The sequence below is a fragment of the Pithys albifrons genome, chromosome 1, assembly GCF_047495875.1.
Source record: "Pithys albifrons albifrons isolate INPA30051 chromosome 1, PitAlb_v1, whole genome shotgun sequence".
NCBI lineage: Eukaryota > Metazoa > Chordata > Aves > Passeriformes > Thamnophilidae > Pithys > Pithys albifrons.
In genome coordinates this window covers 66,221,244-66,234,960 of record NC_092458.1, presented here as the reverse complement: position 1 = coordinate 66,234,960, position 13,717 = coordinate 66,221,244, and the positions used below count along the sequence as shown (strand labels likewise).

Sequence of the window (13,717 nt, the reverse complement as noted above, 5' to 3'; positions counted from 1 at the left end):
GAACAAGCTTCAAGCAAGGACATAACAAATTTTCAGAATAAAGAGATCCCCTGGACTGCACCACAAATAACACCAGAAATTTGAATGGTGAGACTGTACAAATACACAGACTTCCCCTCTGATTTGTCTAGACAATTGTATTTCTATCTAGAAATTAATATATCCCAACAGCTGTTAAGAGGATAGAAAAGGATGCAGCAAATCTTTGAAGAAGCAATTTGTTATGTGATATATTGCAAACATACATTTTTCTCACCTACAATTTATGGATCTCAACTCTGAAGTGCTGGTTCTCCCAAATATGCACTATGCTTTTATGGGTTAGTCTCCCACAGACTGTCAGTTTACTCATTTGCCGTTCTTAAATAATATCCCTAAAGCTAATCACTGAGAAATTGAGATATTACAAGAGCTTAGGCAGCTTCTTGGAGAGCAACCCAGGCACTCTGGTTGAGCGGTCTTACCAACGTCCTCCAACTAAACAATCTGACCATTTTGCGAAACTATCACCTTCCTGCATTTCGTTTCTTTTTCTCTTGTCATCCCAGAATTTCAGGCTAAGATGCTCTCCCAAGAAGGCAGTGTTTATATCCAGCTTGAAGAATCTTGTTCCTTACTTCAGGGGGAAAACTGGCCTCGAACATTCCTGAATTGCTCCTTATTTCAGGCTCTCAAAAAGCTAAAAGCATGAAACAGTGTTTACAAACAGTTCAGTGTGTATGAAAAAACCATCAGTAATGGTCTGCCAGAGGAAACCCTTGGGATCAAAGCCCTACTTCTAGAGCTGCAACACTTGAATTAGTTGCTAGAGAGAAACACGTAAGTTGTTTCCAGTGTAAAACTTGTGGGAAAGTGGAAAAATCCATATGTGCAACAGGTGTTGACAGCAAATAGAAGAGCAAATCTGCAGTGCTAGGGGTCATGCTTGTAGTGCTGAGTGTTCCACTTTGCTTAGCACTGGCACCAACACCAAGCCCAGAAGCAAAGCCAGCCACGAAACACTATACTCACATCTGACCCACACTGAGAGCAGGAGACCAGCTCTGGAAATGTGGGCTGCTGTTGTTTTCAAAGTCTGCCAAAGGTGACAGGCAAGAAATCATTATAAATGTTAGAAGTTTTTCTCTTGATAACTCTACAGTGATATAGGCAAAGATACGAAGATCTTAGGATCTGTCTTAAATTAAGCATAATAGACAATGCTACCTGGAAGCGTGTATCTCAGAAAATCTGCGTCAGAGTTATTAGAATCAAAGGAAAACAAAACAAAACCAAAAACATCTACCTTTTCACCCTATCCTCCAGGCAAAAAAGAAACACAGCTATACTGGATACATGCTCAAGCTTTTGCCCTTTTACACATATTGCATATATATAAAAGGCAGCACAGTATTTGTAAATACTGCAACTAGGATCTTCCAGAGTGCTTAGTATTTGTTTAACTCTGCTCCCATTGATACAAGCAAGCATTTCATCGTTGATTTCAAATACATTTTAGATATATAACTCCAACAGTTAATCATATTAACATTCAAGACAATGTCAGTGTATTTGGCATGACATACCAGCTTCTCTAGATATTAATTTATTTAGTTTTTCACAAACAAAAAGCTGAAATCTTACTTCAAGCCAATATTGTTGTTCTTACAAGTATGTGAGACAATGCTTTTAACTAGCAGGATGCTAAGTCTCCAAGAAAAATAGCTTGATGTGACATCCTATCTATTCATGGGTCATTAGCTTCCTTACATTTTTAAATACTTCAAAACTGATGCAGCATACAAATGCAATAGAGTTTGACATGTTTACCAGAAAAGAAAAAAGAAGGAGAATAGTAGGGAAATTCCTACTGTCAATATTTAGAATCAGATTATGCCTTCTATGCACCTTCTGTGGGCACTTTACTTGACACTGTCTTTTCTGAAGGGTCATGGCTCAACAGGACTCATTCACTTATCATTGTGCCTGTCACTAAGCGACCATCAGCAGCCTACCCTCACACTGACCTACATTGGGGGCTGCAACTTCTTTTCATAGGACAACAAGAGAACTAATTAATCCTGATAACTGAGGAATCTCCTCTCATGGGGAAAGAGGTGATTTTTTGGACATATTTTATTTGTTTCGGAAGGCTTATTAGATACATGTGAAACTCAGTCAACAGGGCTGCTTAATTAATGAGCAAACTTTAATTTATATTGCCAAAGTTAGCTATTCCATGTAAAGTAAGGGAAGTAAAGCAAAGGGAAGTAAGGGAAGGACAAAATTTTTTTTAAAAAAAGTAGAAAGCAATCTATAATTTGCAAGGCAAAAAAATGAATAAGCTTTCTTCAATTATCTCCTGCTCTGCAAAAAAAGCTGATCTTCTTTTAAATTAAGTAAACAAAAATTCAGATTCTCTGTTAACCAAAAACACTAATCACAAGTCATGAAAAAGGCTAAGATAAATCAACATGCATCTAGTTTTCCAATATGATGTGAGTGTCCAGTTCTACAGATAAATTAGTAACCATGTACACATGATCAACCTTCCAATGATTTCAGCTAAATCTTGGTTTCGTCTAAAAAGAATAGATCTGCTGCAAACAAAATTGGGACCATGTTCTGGATTATTATTCCCATTCAGATTTTTCCAGCTCATACTTTTCAATTTTCTTTCATACACTGTGACTTTCTGCTACCTTTGACTAAAGAAAGTAAACCCAAAATCTAGCTTTATGGCTTAGTTAAAAAAAAAAATACACTATTAAGAGTTATTACAATTTTTCTTGAAGTTAACAGGTTTGATGGCTTCCTGACATCTTTTTCATAACTTGAGGCTATGACTGTCTCCCAGCCACTCTAGTTATCTTCAACATGTTGACTAATCTTTTTTCACCTGCACAATGAAAGGATAAGGGTAATGATCAGTTTATCTTTGCAGCTTCAGCGTATACAAAGAATCTGACCTTTTAGGTTTGAAGTGCCATCTGAGGGCAATAAAGTTATCCATCATGAAGTAATTGTTTCAGTCATTGTTGGATTTGCACGTGTTTTAAGGCTTGTTAAACATAACCAATTGATCCTTTGTTATTTTTACCATCAAATATAATTTCCTCTTGATTCACGCATATTCAACAAAAATTTATTTTCTAGAGGACACTCCTGCACTGGAAAGAAAGTGCACGTGATTTCTTCATAGGGTCTTCACCTCTCTGTGCTGCTTAACATGGGTCATTCAGTTCAAATGCAGCCCAGGACTTTACTCTGCTTATGAGCACTTCCTTATGAGTCATCCCATTGAAGGGAACAGGAATACCCACATGTGTGCAACTAAAAAGCAATTGCGGAATTCAGATGAAATGTTAAGGATCATGGTTATACCCAGTGGGTTGACCTTCCATTTATTTCCAGTGAAAATAAGCTCTGACCTGCAGCAGCACCTTAACCAGAACATGGTCACCAGCTAACCTCATATGGGATATATGCCTTTACTCATTTAGTAAGGAAACCTGGAATATCAGTAATTTTCTTTATTTCAAAGTTATTCTTGACAAGCTATTATATTACAATCTCTTTTAATCGTACTTCAGACCATTCTGTAAGTAAATATAATTATTTTTTTGTCGAACAGTTGTACCTATCCATAATAATTCTAACTACATCATTACACCAAATCACTCTTTTAAAAATAACAAAAAAAAAAGAAAGAGAGGAAAACAAACTTGTAGTCAACTCTGAAGAGTTGATTCAACTCTCAAAGTTTGATTTACATCTGACCATAAGAAGGAATCTTGACCAACCAGTCCTTCTAGTTTAATCAACACAGATTCTCACCAGCATCAATAACTCCATTTATAAAGACAGGAGAATTTTACAGCAGAGTTGTCTCAAAATTTGAGTTGTGATTGCAAAACAAATTTCTTTTTTATTCCTGCTGAAGTGTGACTGTCCGGTCTGTTCCTGCCACAGTAACAGAGGGAGAAGAAATCACCCTGGATAATGAGACTTTCTACTTCTGAGACTGCTGGTGGCTGGGAAGAACTGCAACTGGAAGGAGACACTCTTCTATCTCATCTATGTCACCTGAGTTTCTGGCGCTCAGGCACAGGCAAAGCAGGCAATGCAGTCTGGTTCCTGCTCCCAGGGGTAAAAGCACCCTTGCCACTGCTTGTACTCAGAAACAGCCTCCAGGAAAGACCTACAGTGCCAAACCTGGAGCCACCCTGAGACTTAAAGCAGTATCTCCAGGTCATTCAGATGTCACCCACGTCCCTATTCTAAAGGAAACCTCACAGTCCTTCACACACCTCATTTCACGCCACTTCTCTGAAGCAAATCCAAACTTCATACCTGAAGCCTGCAGAAGAGAAACTAGGACAGCTTAACTGTGAGAGAGCAAGGAGGCATGCCTTTGTCCCTAGCTGATGTTGACAATTGTCCAGATGAGCAAACTCATGAGCTGAAGCAGCAAAACATTACCACTATTTCTACTGAAGCAGAACTTTACAGGGCAGTTAAGGGCCATGGGGATTTACAAGTGTTAACAGACATAGGCCCTTGGACTGCAGTGTAGTTTTGTCCCTGTTTCCTGTTGTTTCCTCTGCAAAGAAAGGCACCATGTGAGCTGGTACACAGCTGGCAAACAGAAACACTCCAAGGGAAGAAGCAGCATCTCAGGCTGCATCACTCCTTTAACGGATCCATCACTTGCACATACCTCTGTTTTGACTGAAATGTCTTCTCATTTGCATTCAAGATCAAGGGCATTACTGGATGCTATTTATTTATGAAGCACACATTGATGCACAAAAATCATCAATTCATTGGTTCATCCCTTTCAGGTCCAGAAGGGACATTTCAATTATCCAACCTGATGTTCTGCAATACATGCCAAGTGGTTTCTGGAGCAAATGCTTAACTCTGATCAAGAAGGGACATTCCAATTATCCAATCTGACGATCTGCAATACACGCCAAGTGGTTTCTGGAGCAAATGCTTAATTCTGATCAATCTTAATTATAATTTAGGGATTTAAAGTACCACTAGGACATAAGAGCCAGCCAAAAAAAAGGATAGGTTAATGGATGAGAAAGCTGCCCTGTTGTATGATGTGAACTGTAATAGAGTCTGAACACATAAGGTTTATCACAGTAGATTAGGTAAATTCTAGGCAGATTAAAAGCCTTGACCCTGACTCTATGGCCTGGAACTAAAAATCAGTAAAGCAGGGCAAATGGATGTGCTACTGCCCAAGAAAGGCCTTCACAGGCAGAGAAAGATATTTGAACAAGTGTGTCCTTCCCCTTTCAGTTCTACATCTCAGAGCAAATGATAATTTATTTACTCAATGTATGCATTTGCTGTTCCTAGATGTGTATATACACTGGTATAAGATTAGATGCTTTAGAGGCAAAGCCAAACACCCAATTGCTATAAATAGTGTAAGTACAATTCTAATAACACTTCATTAACACTTCTGAGTAGTACACACTATCATGCCAATGTGGTCAATAGCTGTAAATGTAAACAATATGTATTTCCCCAATAACTGTCAAACGTTTTATCAGTATTTGCCCTAGCTAAGTCAGGTTGTGCTTATAGAAGCCTGTGGTAAAGCCCTTTTATTAAGGAGTGGGGGGCAATGTTCATTTCTACATCTTAATAATGTAGAAATTAAACAAACTGAAATCTCAGTTGGTTATTTAAAAGAAATCTCATTCCACTTACTACCAATTGAAATTATTAACATTTCCCATCGTACCTGGACAACCAAGACCATGCAGTTCAGCGTGCTGTGCCCTGCAAGACCTGCTTGAAGGCACTTGCTTTACCAAGTCATGTCCTGACTGCCCTAAAGACACCAGGTGACTTCCATGAGTGAGCATATGCACTTAATATAATGCCAATTGAAAATAAATTTCAAAATTTAACATCCAGAGAACCTGAAAGAAAAGTAATCTTGGTTTTCTGATCTATCCACCAAGTTTTAACATCTCTAGAAACTTGGGATCTGAAATGAGCATCTTTGCCATTATCTAGCCTGATGAAGGTGTTCATTTTATTGGATATGTAAAGAGTACATACTGATAGATAAGAAATAAACCCAGCCAGGACAACCAACATTTTATTTCCCATTAAGCATACGGAATTGAAAACAGAAATCCGAATGTACAGTCAGACACCTCCATTATGAACCCGTGTGGGTTGTCACTTTGGTAAACCACACCAAGGAGGCCAAACACACATATATATATGGGGTGCACTGAGAAAAGAAGACAAATATCGTGGTTATGTCCACCTCAGTCTGGTCTTCACTACAATGGGGTGAATGCCCAGCTTAAAAAAAAGCCAAACAGGCCCACCGAAGCTGCTCTCAGTGAGAGCTGGTAATAGAAGGGGTAGGCTGTAGTGACACCTTCACAGACACATTCAGCACAAATACCCCTCCGCCCTGACGTGCCTGTCCTGGTCCCTACAGAGAAACCCTGATCAGGCCATTCAGATGAGAAGTGGTTGTGACTTCATCATCTGCCCAACAAAAAGGGGTGCTGTGCAATCACCCCCTGGCATTTACCCGGGAGTATAATTTCATGCCTCTACACAGGATTCACTGTGCTTGCTTACAGGAGTGCAGACAGTCCCATCCAGATTATGCCTGTGAGTCATCAGATCTACCATATCACTTACTGCCATGTGTCAGCTAGCACTGTGCCTCCGCTGTAATTCCACCATGACAGATCCCAGCACATAATCATCAATATTTTTCAGAAAAGATTATCACATTAATTAGTGTAGTAGGGAAGTATTGAGATGGTATAAAGACAAAGCAAGTACACTAAAATTGACACAAAAATAATTTACAATTCCTATATAGAGTAAGGGTGTACATTTTCTTGACCGAATTGAATTTCTTTTCCAATTTGATACTTAAAATCTGTTACAGATTACCTGTCAGGACAACTAAGGCTATACAATAGGATTACACTGGAAGACTTTCACATAGACTGTAGACAAACTGCCTATCTGTCAGTAACCTACCTTCTCAGTCAGCAACATAAGTCTGTCAAACTCATCTGGGGCTACACTAATCATTAAACTGTAGGCACAGAAACAAAATTAGGAGCTATGTAAAAGAAAACTTAAAGAAAATTTGAAGGATTTCCACTTTGCTGAAGGCTGCCAGTTATGATTTCCAATGCTCCATCATAACAGCTGAACTGTCCTGTAATACTCCAAGGTAAAAAGAAAAGTCAGGAACTGACTTTTCATCCATCCCACTTAACCTATAAAACAGAGCTATAAGCAAAGGGCCTGGTTTAGAAGCAAGAGCAAGTAAAAAATGAGACACAACAATTTAAAATAGAGAGGTGATAAGAACAGTAACAGTCTGCACAGAGGAGTCCCTTGCAATGACCCATTCTACAGTTAAATGACACCTAAACCAAACTGTCTAAGGCAGATGCACATGCAGAAAGCTTCTGGCAAGCTTGCCTATGGTTCAATTACATTGGAAAATTATAATCATTATTAGTTATAAGATAGATTAGGATATTAATCACACCATTGCATGAAACAAAGATGTTTCATCCCAAATGCTACCAGCACAACAGAAAAAGAAAATTTTCTGTATTATACAATAGAATGCAATTTAATTCCACTATGTAATATCCATTTACCATAAACATAGGCAACAACTAAATTTTAGTTTCCTTGACCTTCAGTCTCATGATTTCTTAGTAAATAATACCAGATTTTAGATCACACTACAAAAAAAAATTTCCTCTCCAGAGAATTTTATCAGATAACTGTTTCCTGCAAGGTTCTTTGAACCTATCCTGAAAATCAGATGTTGGACACCACCAGTGACATGACATGAAGCAAAACAGGGCACTTGTCTAATCCAGCATGGCAACTCTCATGCTTCTGTTAACATTATTCTATAGCAATCCTGATGAGAAATTTTTCCACAGAGGAATGACAACGGGAACAAAAGAGGTGAATTCCTTCTGCGCCAAAGAAGAATCCCACAGGAAGGACACTTAAGTGAACTATGTGAAATTGTGAAATTCCTCTCATGAAACACCCTCACACTTATCCCTTGTCCCTCCCCATTCACTAAGCAGGGGGTCTGTTCCCAGAGTACACGCTTCCTGAGAGAACATCTGAGGACTGAAGACATCTGCTCACAGGTCCCCCAGCTCTGCAAGGACCACTGTTACCATGTCTGCTCACCCTTGCTTCCAGGTATGGCATGGAAATAGTATCACCACATAGCCACAGCATCTTCAACCCACTGAAGTCCTAGAAACAGCTTCCTTCTAGTCACTTCCCCACCCTTCAGCTGCTCCAACAGCAAAGTGAACTTTGTTTCAAGGCCATAGCTCCAAAAGAAGGAATACAATTTAAAAGGGATCACTCAAGTACTTAGTGTCATGTATCAGTGAATGCTGGAAAAGCAGCCTCCATCATACAGAAAAGTCATGCCAAGAGAAATCAGTGTCAACCACATCACACTGGATTGTGCTCTGAATGTTACAGGGGTGACTTAACATTGTGGATATGGATTTTGGTAATGAAAATCAACTGGGATTTGAGGGAAAAACAACAGAGCCAGTAAAATCAGGCCATCATGAACATGAACCTTCTGCTTTTGCATTAACAGAACAGAAACAATGAATCAGTTAACTATTTCACAAGCATCTATAATGGTCTCGAATGTACAGATGGATCACAAGCTAAATCATCCTCTTCATCTTTAGAATGGCATATTTCCATTTACTGTTCTGCGAAACCAACCCCTCCCCCAAATACAAACACAACTTAATAGTCATCCACATGCCCAGAGCAAGTTTCTCCGTATGTCTCAATGGCTCAAGACTTAAGTTTCAGACAAAATTACTTCTGAAATGTATAGTTTCTCATCTCTTTGCCCACACCCTTGGTGTTTCTCAATCGATTACCACTTTGCTTAGTTCCACTATGAATTATTGCTGCTGGTCACAAGGGCATGATATTGTGCCATGCTTGGCTTTGGAGAGAGCAGTGGTGCTTGTATTTTCACTTTTCCAACTCCTACTTGCTGCATAGCTTTTTCTTTTAACTACCAAGATTTATGCAGTACTGATCTACAACCGTAGGGGAATGAAACTGAACTTTTGCATCTCAATAGGAGAAAACTCTGTGGGTACCTTCTTGACAATCACTGGATCAATTGTAGGGCAACCAGTTCTCCATGGTGCATCAGGAAGTCAGGCCATTCACAGCTGAGAATGCTTGGGAAAGGTTGTTTCTCAGTTGCAGGAATATGTTCAGTAAGGATGAATCCCAAGAACAAAGAGAGAAGAGCCTGGTTCTGTCCATAGGTAGAATTCATGCTCAAAAACATACAGAAATGTTTCTCCATATTCTTACAAGTATTGACAGAGGGGAAAAAAGATACTGTTTTGGGGCAGGGGTGAGATCTAAAGACAAAGCATGTTTTTGGAGGGAGCTATTTGCTTCTTGAAGGTCTCACACTAATAGCAGAGACTTGTCTCCGAGGGTAGAGGTGACTGTGATTGGGCACTCTCCACTTCATGGCAAAGCTACTCCAGCAGCAGTCTCTCTTCCCATTCCCTCTGGGGCTGCAGGAGAAGTCCCAACCCCTGACTTTGGGGGATTCAAAGGAACAATTTTGCTGATAAAGGCCCACCATAGCCCCACTGAACACAGATTTCTGAAATGCCAAACATTAATTCCCATCTGCTGAGCTTCTTCCTTTCCCAATCTCAGTTGGACATGAAAACCAGCAAGCTGATAAACACAGTTCTTGAAGTTTCCAAACCACATTAAAGTGTAAGGACTTATCAGCTGTTTTGAAAATCTGGACAATTTCCTTTTGTCCTATACACCCACATAATGTGAAGGGCTACTGGTTTCAGTCTTTGAAGCATCTGACAAAAAATAGACTCTGCTTATTTGTTATTGTTCAGATGCAAAAATAACTCCAACACTACCAAAAAAACCTCTCAAATCTCCCCAGTGGCAAATTTTTAGGGTTTTAAATGTATTGGGTGCTTCTGGATATGAAGATCTTTACTAGGGTAGAGGACAAGTTCTGATTTCCTCCAGCACAAACCATAAATCTAGAAGATGCCAGCCTAGCCCAAATCAAATTGCTCCAGATTTACATCAGCGGTAAAAGAATGAAATCTAGCTTTGTGTAGAGCATATGAGCAAAACACCTGTCTGTTAAAACATCAGGAAATGGTGTAAGTGATTTTCTTGAGCAATGCCAGAAAGTTTGATCTTTTAACCCCATGTATACATTTTCTTAAAAATCTGTGTTACGTAGTAGTGTTGAACTCTTCTGTTTTATGTGAACATAGTTTGGAATTTTTTAGGGAGGCCAGTTTCCACGAAGATCCAGAAGAAATGGGGAAGCTAGATTTTCTGGACTTCATTAACAGCTCCAGGCCTAATCCCGAATGTCTTTGCAGTTGTTTCAGCAAGTACTCAAATAAAATGAAAACCTTAACATATGAACTTGCATCTGAACAACACTTTCAGAAAAGTCGTTAGTAGCTGCAAGAAACTACCCCCAGCACTGATTATATTTGATCTGGAATTTCTTCCTTCATTTTTTCCAGCTGACCATGAAATTGAAAAGTCCACTGGGGATTTTGATGTTCTAGTTCCTACTGAAATAACTGAGATTCATACAGTGCTGTTCACAGATAGGACTGTAATAGAGTCTACCTTCTAACTGCCAGTTGTGAGGCACTGCTTCTGTGTGGAAAGCTGGAAATAGAAGCTTATGTTCAGCTTATGTTTCTGAAAACATGGCATATAAACCTCAATTCAGGCTGCAGAATCTGGTATTTTCAGTCCTTCACAATCCCAAATGCTATTGATTAATAGTCATCCTATCAGTAAATGGAAGTTCAGCAAACACCTGCAGAGACTGAATTACAAGAGGGTAACATATGGCAGTGATGAATAGAGTTCTATCAAGAACACTGGAATTGGAAAGTGCTGGACAGCCTGAGTAAGAATTGTAGGTAAATAGGCAGTGAAGGAGGGTGAAATAAGAAAAGCATAGAGAGATGTGTGGTAGAAAACATCCCACCACTTGACCAATAACTTAAAAACTCTCTGTGCAAATGTGAGTATGCACAGTTTTTTGCCACTGGTCCAGAAGAAGCATGTCCAAAAAAAAAAGCTGTCCAAGGATAATTTTCAAAAAAAAAAAGTCTAAATCCTGATTTTATGCACAATCTCTTGTACATTGGAGGCATATAGACCAAGAGTTGTAAGGGCACTCAGACAAACTACATCCTTCCAGTGCCTGCAGCACCTGAGCCAACTGTGGTATGTATGTCCCCAGCAACCAGAGCACCAGGCTGTCCCTTAAACAAGACAAGTTTTTCCCGCTGAAATTGGTCTCGGGTGGACACATCCCTGACAGTCCCCGTAACAGGGAGGTGAATCAGGGTCTTTTACAGCCCCCAGCTCAGGATCCACCTTCTCCCTGGGCAGTGGATTTGCCATGTTCTGCACAATGGAAAACCTTTCCGACAGGAAAGAGGAAGCCAGTTCCCCAGCAGAGCTGGTCACTGCAGGAGCCCAAGTGGGAGCAGGACGCCGAAGTTCAAACTCAAGCTGTGAAGGAAGCCTGGCAAGGATCTGAACCCACATTTCCTGTATCCAGAGTGGGTGTCCTATGCCTGTGCCTATTTTATCCTGGGCATAAGAACCTTCTTGGAGGAGACAAATAATGTGGGGAAATTAGCACTTTCCTGGGGAAAAGAAAGAAAAAAGAAGAAAAGAAGAATACCTATGTATCTGCATCAAAGCTAATGAATCAGCACTTCCCGAGCAGGAAAACGTCTCGTCGAAGTGGCCCCAACACCTCTCCTCCCGGGCAGCCTCGGGAGACGGCAGCCGCCGGCGAGGAGCACGGGCACCGCCCGCGCTGGGACCACTCCCACGGCTCAGCTGTGCGGGCAGACCGAGCCCCCGGCCGCTTGTGCGGTCCAGCGTGGCCGGTCCGGCGGCCGCGCCGCTGATCGCAAGATCGCTGGCCTCGACAGCTATCCCAAGGGGAGCTAAGGTTTTTCCTTCCCCCCTGGGGGCTTCTTTTCACTCCTAGCCCGTCGTTGCCATCCGGTCGCTCCCAGCTGCGCGCCATCTCCGCGGGAGCGGCCCGCGGCCCTGCGCGCTGCCCCGGGACGCACACGGGAGCCCCGTGCGGGACACGGAGAGCCCGTGCGCCGAAAGGCTGCAGGACCACCGATCTGCTCCATGGGCCATCCCCAGAGGTCTGCTGCCCTGCGGTGTGATGAGCCCACGCGGAATCGGCCCTTGCTCGGCCCCCACGCACCCCTACTCCCAAGTGACCAGCCACGCAACGCTGGGACGAACTGCCCACCACCGCGCTCCGGCCCACTGGGCCCAGCTCCTCGCTGAAAGTAAAATAAAACTCAATTAAGAACAAATGTGCAGTGATCCATCCTGGCACACGCGGCATTGTGGGATGCAGGCGCCGGAGAGCAGCTCCATCCCACTCTCCAGGAAGACCAACGCCAGGCACCCCGCGGCCAACCCCGCAGCACAGGCAGCCCCACCGACCTGCCAGGCGGGCGGCAGCAGGATCTGGATTTTTGCGAAGAAAACTGGCACCTTTATCGCTTCACGGGCAGAATTGGGACACTTGGAAACAAAGTGCGGAGGAAAGGAGCCTGCTCTGTAGCCAAAACATGCTTTCTTTCCGTGTTGCACCGGTTCGGACATCTCCCGGTGATGTACGGCTGTCCCCCATGCCCAGGAGAGGTTTGGTTTGCCTCCCCGCCACCGCCGTCTTGCCCGGAGAAGAAGATGCACCGAGGCTCCGCAGCGTCAGCCCCCCTGAGCCTCTGCTCCCGGGGCACGCCGCCGGGGATCTAGAGGATAACGACCGCTCGGGATGCGGCGTTTCGCTCCCTGAAATGCGGGAAGCGATTCCTCGGCACTGCCCAGAGAAGAGGGTCAGAGGGGAGGCAGGTGCCTGCTGGCACCAGCCGACAAGCGGGATGCGGCGGAGCCGGTCTGGGGCGCGAGAAGAGCCGCCAAGGAGGCACATGCTGGGGACCCGTCGCGGACAGCTCGGCGCAGAACGAGGGCTGACTGGAGCAGCGGGTCACGGCGGACCCTTACCTGAGAGCAGAAGGGCGGCTCCCAGCAGCACGATCCCTGAGAGCAACTGGCGGGGCATGGTCCTGCCCGCGCAAGCGGAGGGGTTTTTCCCTGCCGACGACGGCGAGGCAGGAGCAGAGGCGCCGGCTGGGCTCCGACGGGTTCTCCTGGGTCCCGAGCGCTTCCCCCGGTGGCGGAGATAACGGCGCAGCGCAGCACGGAATCCGCATCCAGCAGCCCCCGAGCCCTGCCCGTCCGCCTCGCCCCGACGCGACCTGCGGAAAGGGAGTGTCCGCTGCGAGCCGCCCTGCCAGCTTCACCTCCCGCGGGCATCAGTTGCCCGGCGCCTCCGGCCTCGCTGATTTATAACTTCTCCACCCCTTGCCGCGCACCCCTCCGCCCCCCACGCCCACATCCTCCGCCGGGAGCACGCCCTCCCTGGGACGCGTCCTCCGTCCGTTCGCACGCTCGGCCGTCGGCGAGCAGGGTGTCGTTCCCCCGCTGGTCTGCCGGTCCCGGCCGCCCCCGGCCCCCACGAAGCCTGGCCGTGCCCTTCCGCCGGGGCCTGGCGCTGAGGTGTTTC

General features: G+C 43.6%; 1 protein-coding gene across 1 annotated transcript in view; it reads right to left on the bottom strand.

Moving 5' to 3' along the window:
* The window catches only part of FLT1 (fms related receptor tyrosine kinase 1), a 115,561-nt gene extending 102,105 nt beyond the window's left edge, over positions 1-13,456 (bottom strand). The window contains exon 1 of the mRNA XM_071553300.1: positions 13,156-13,456. Within this exon, the coding sequence (XP_071409401.1) occupies positions 13,156-13,213 (58 nt within the window). The 5' untranslated portion in view covers positions 13,214-13,456. The remainder of the gene's footprint in view (positions 1-13,155) is intronic.
* Positions 13,457-13,717: the final 261 nt, after the last annotated feature.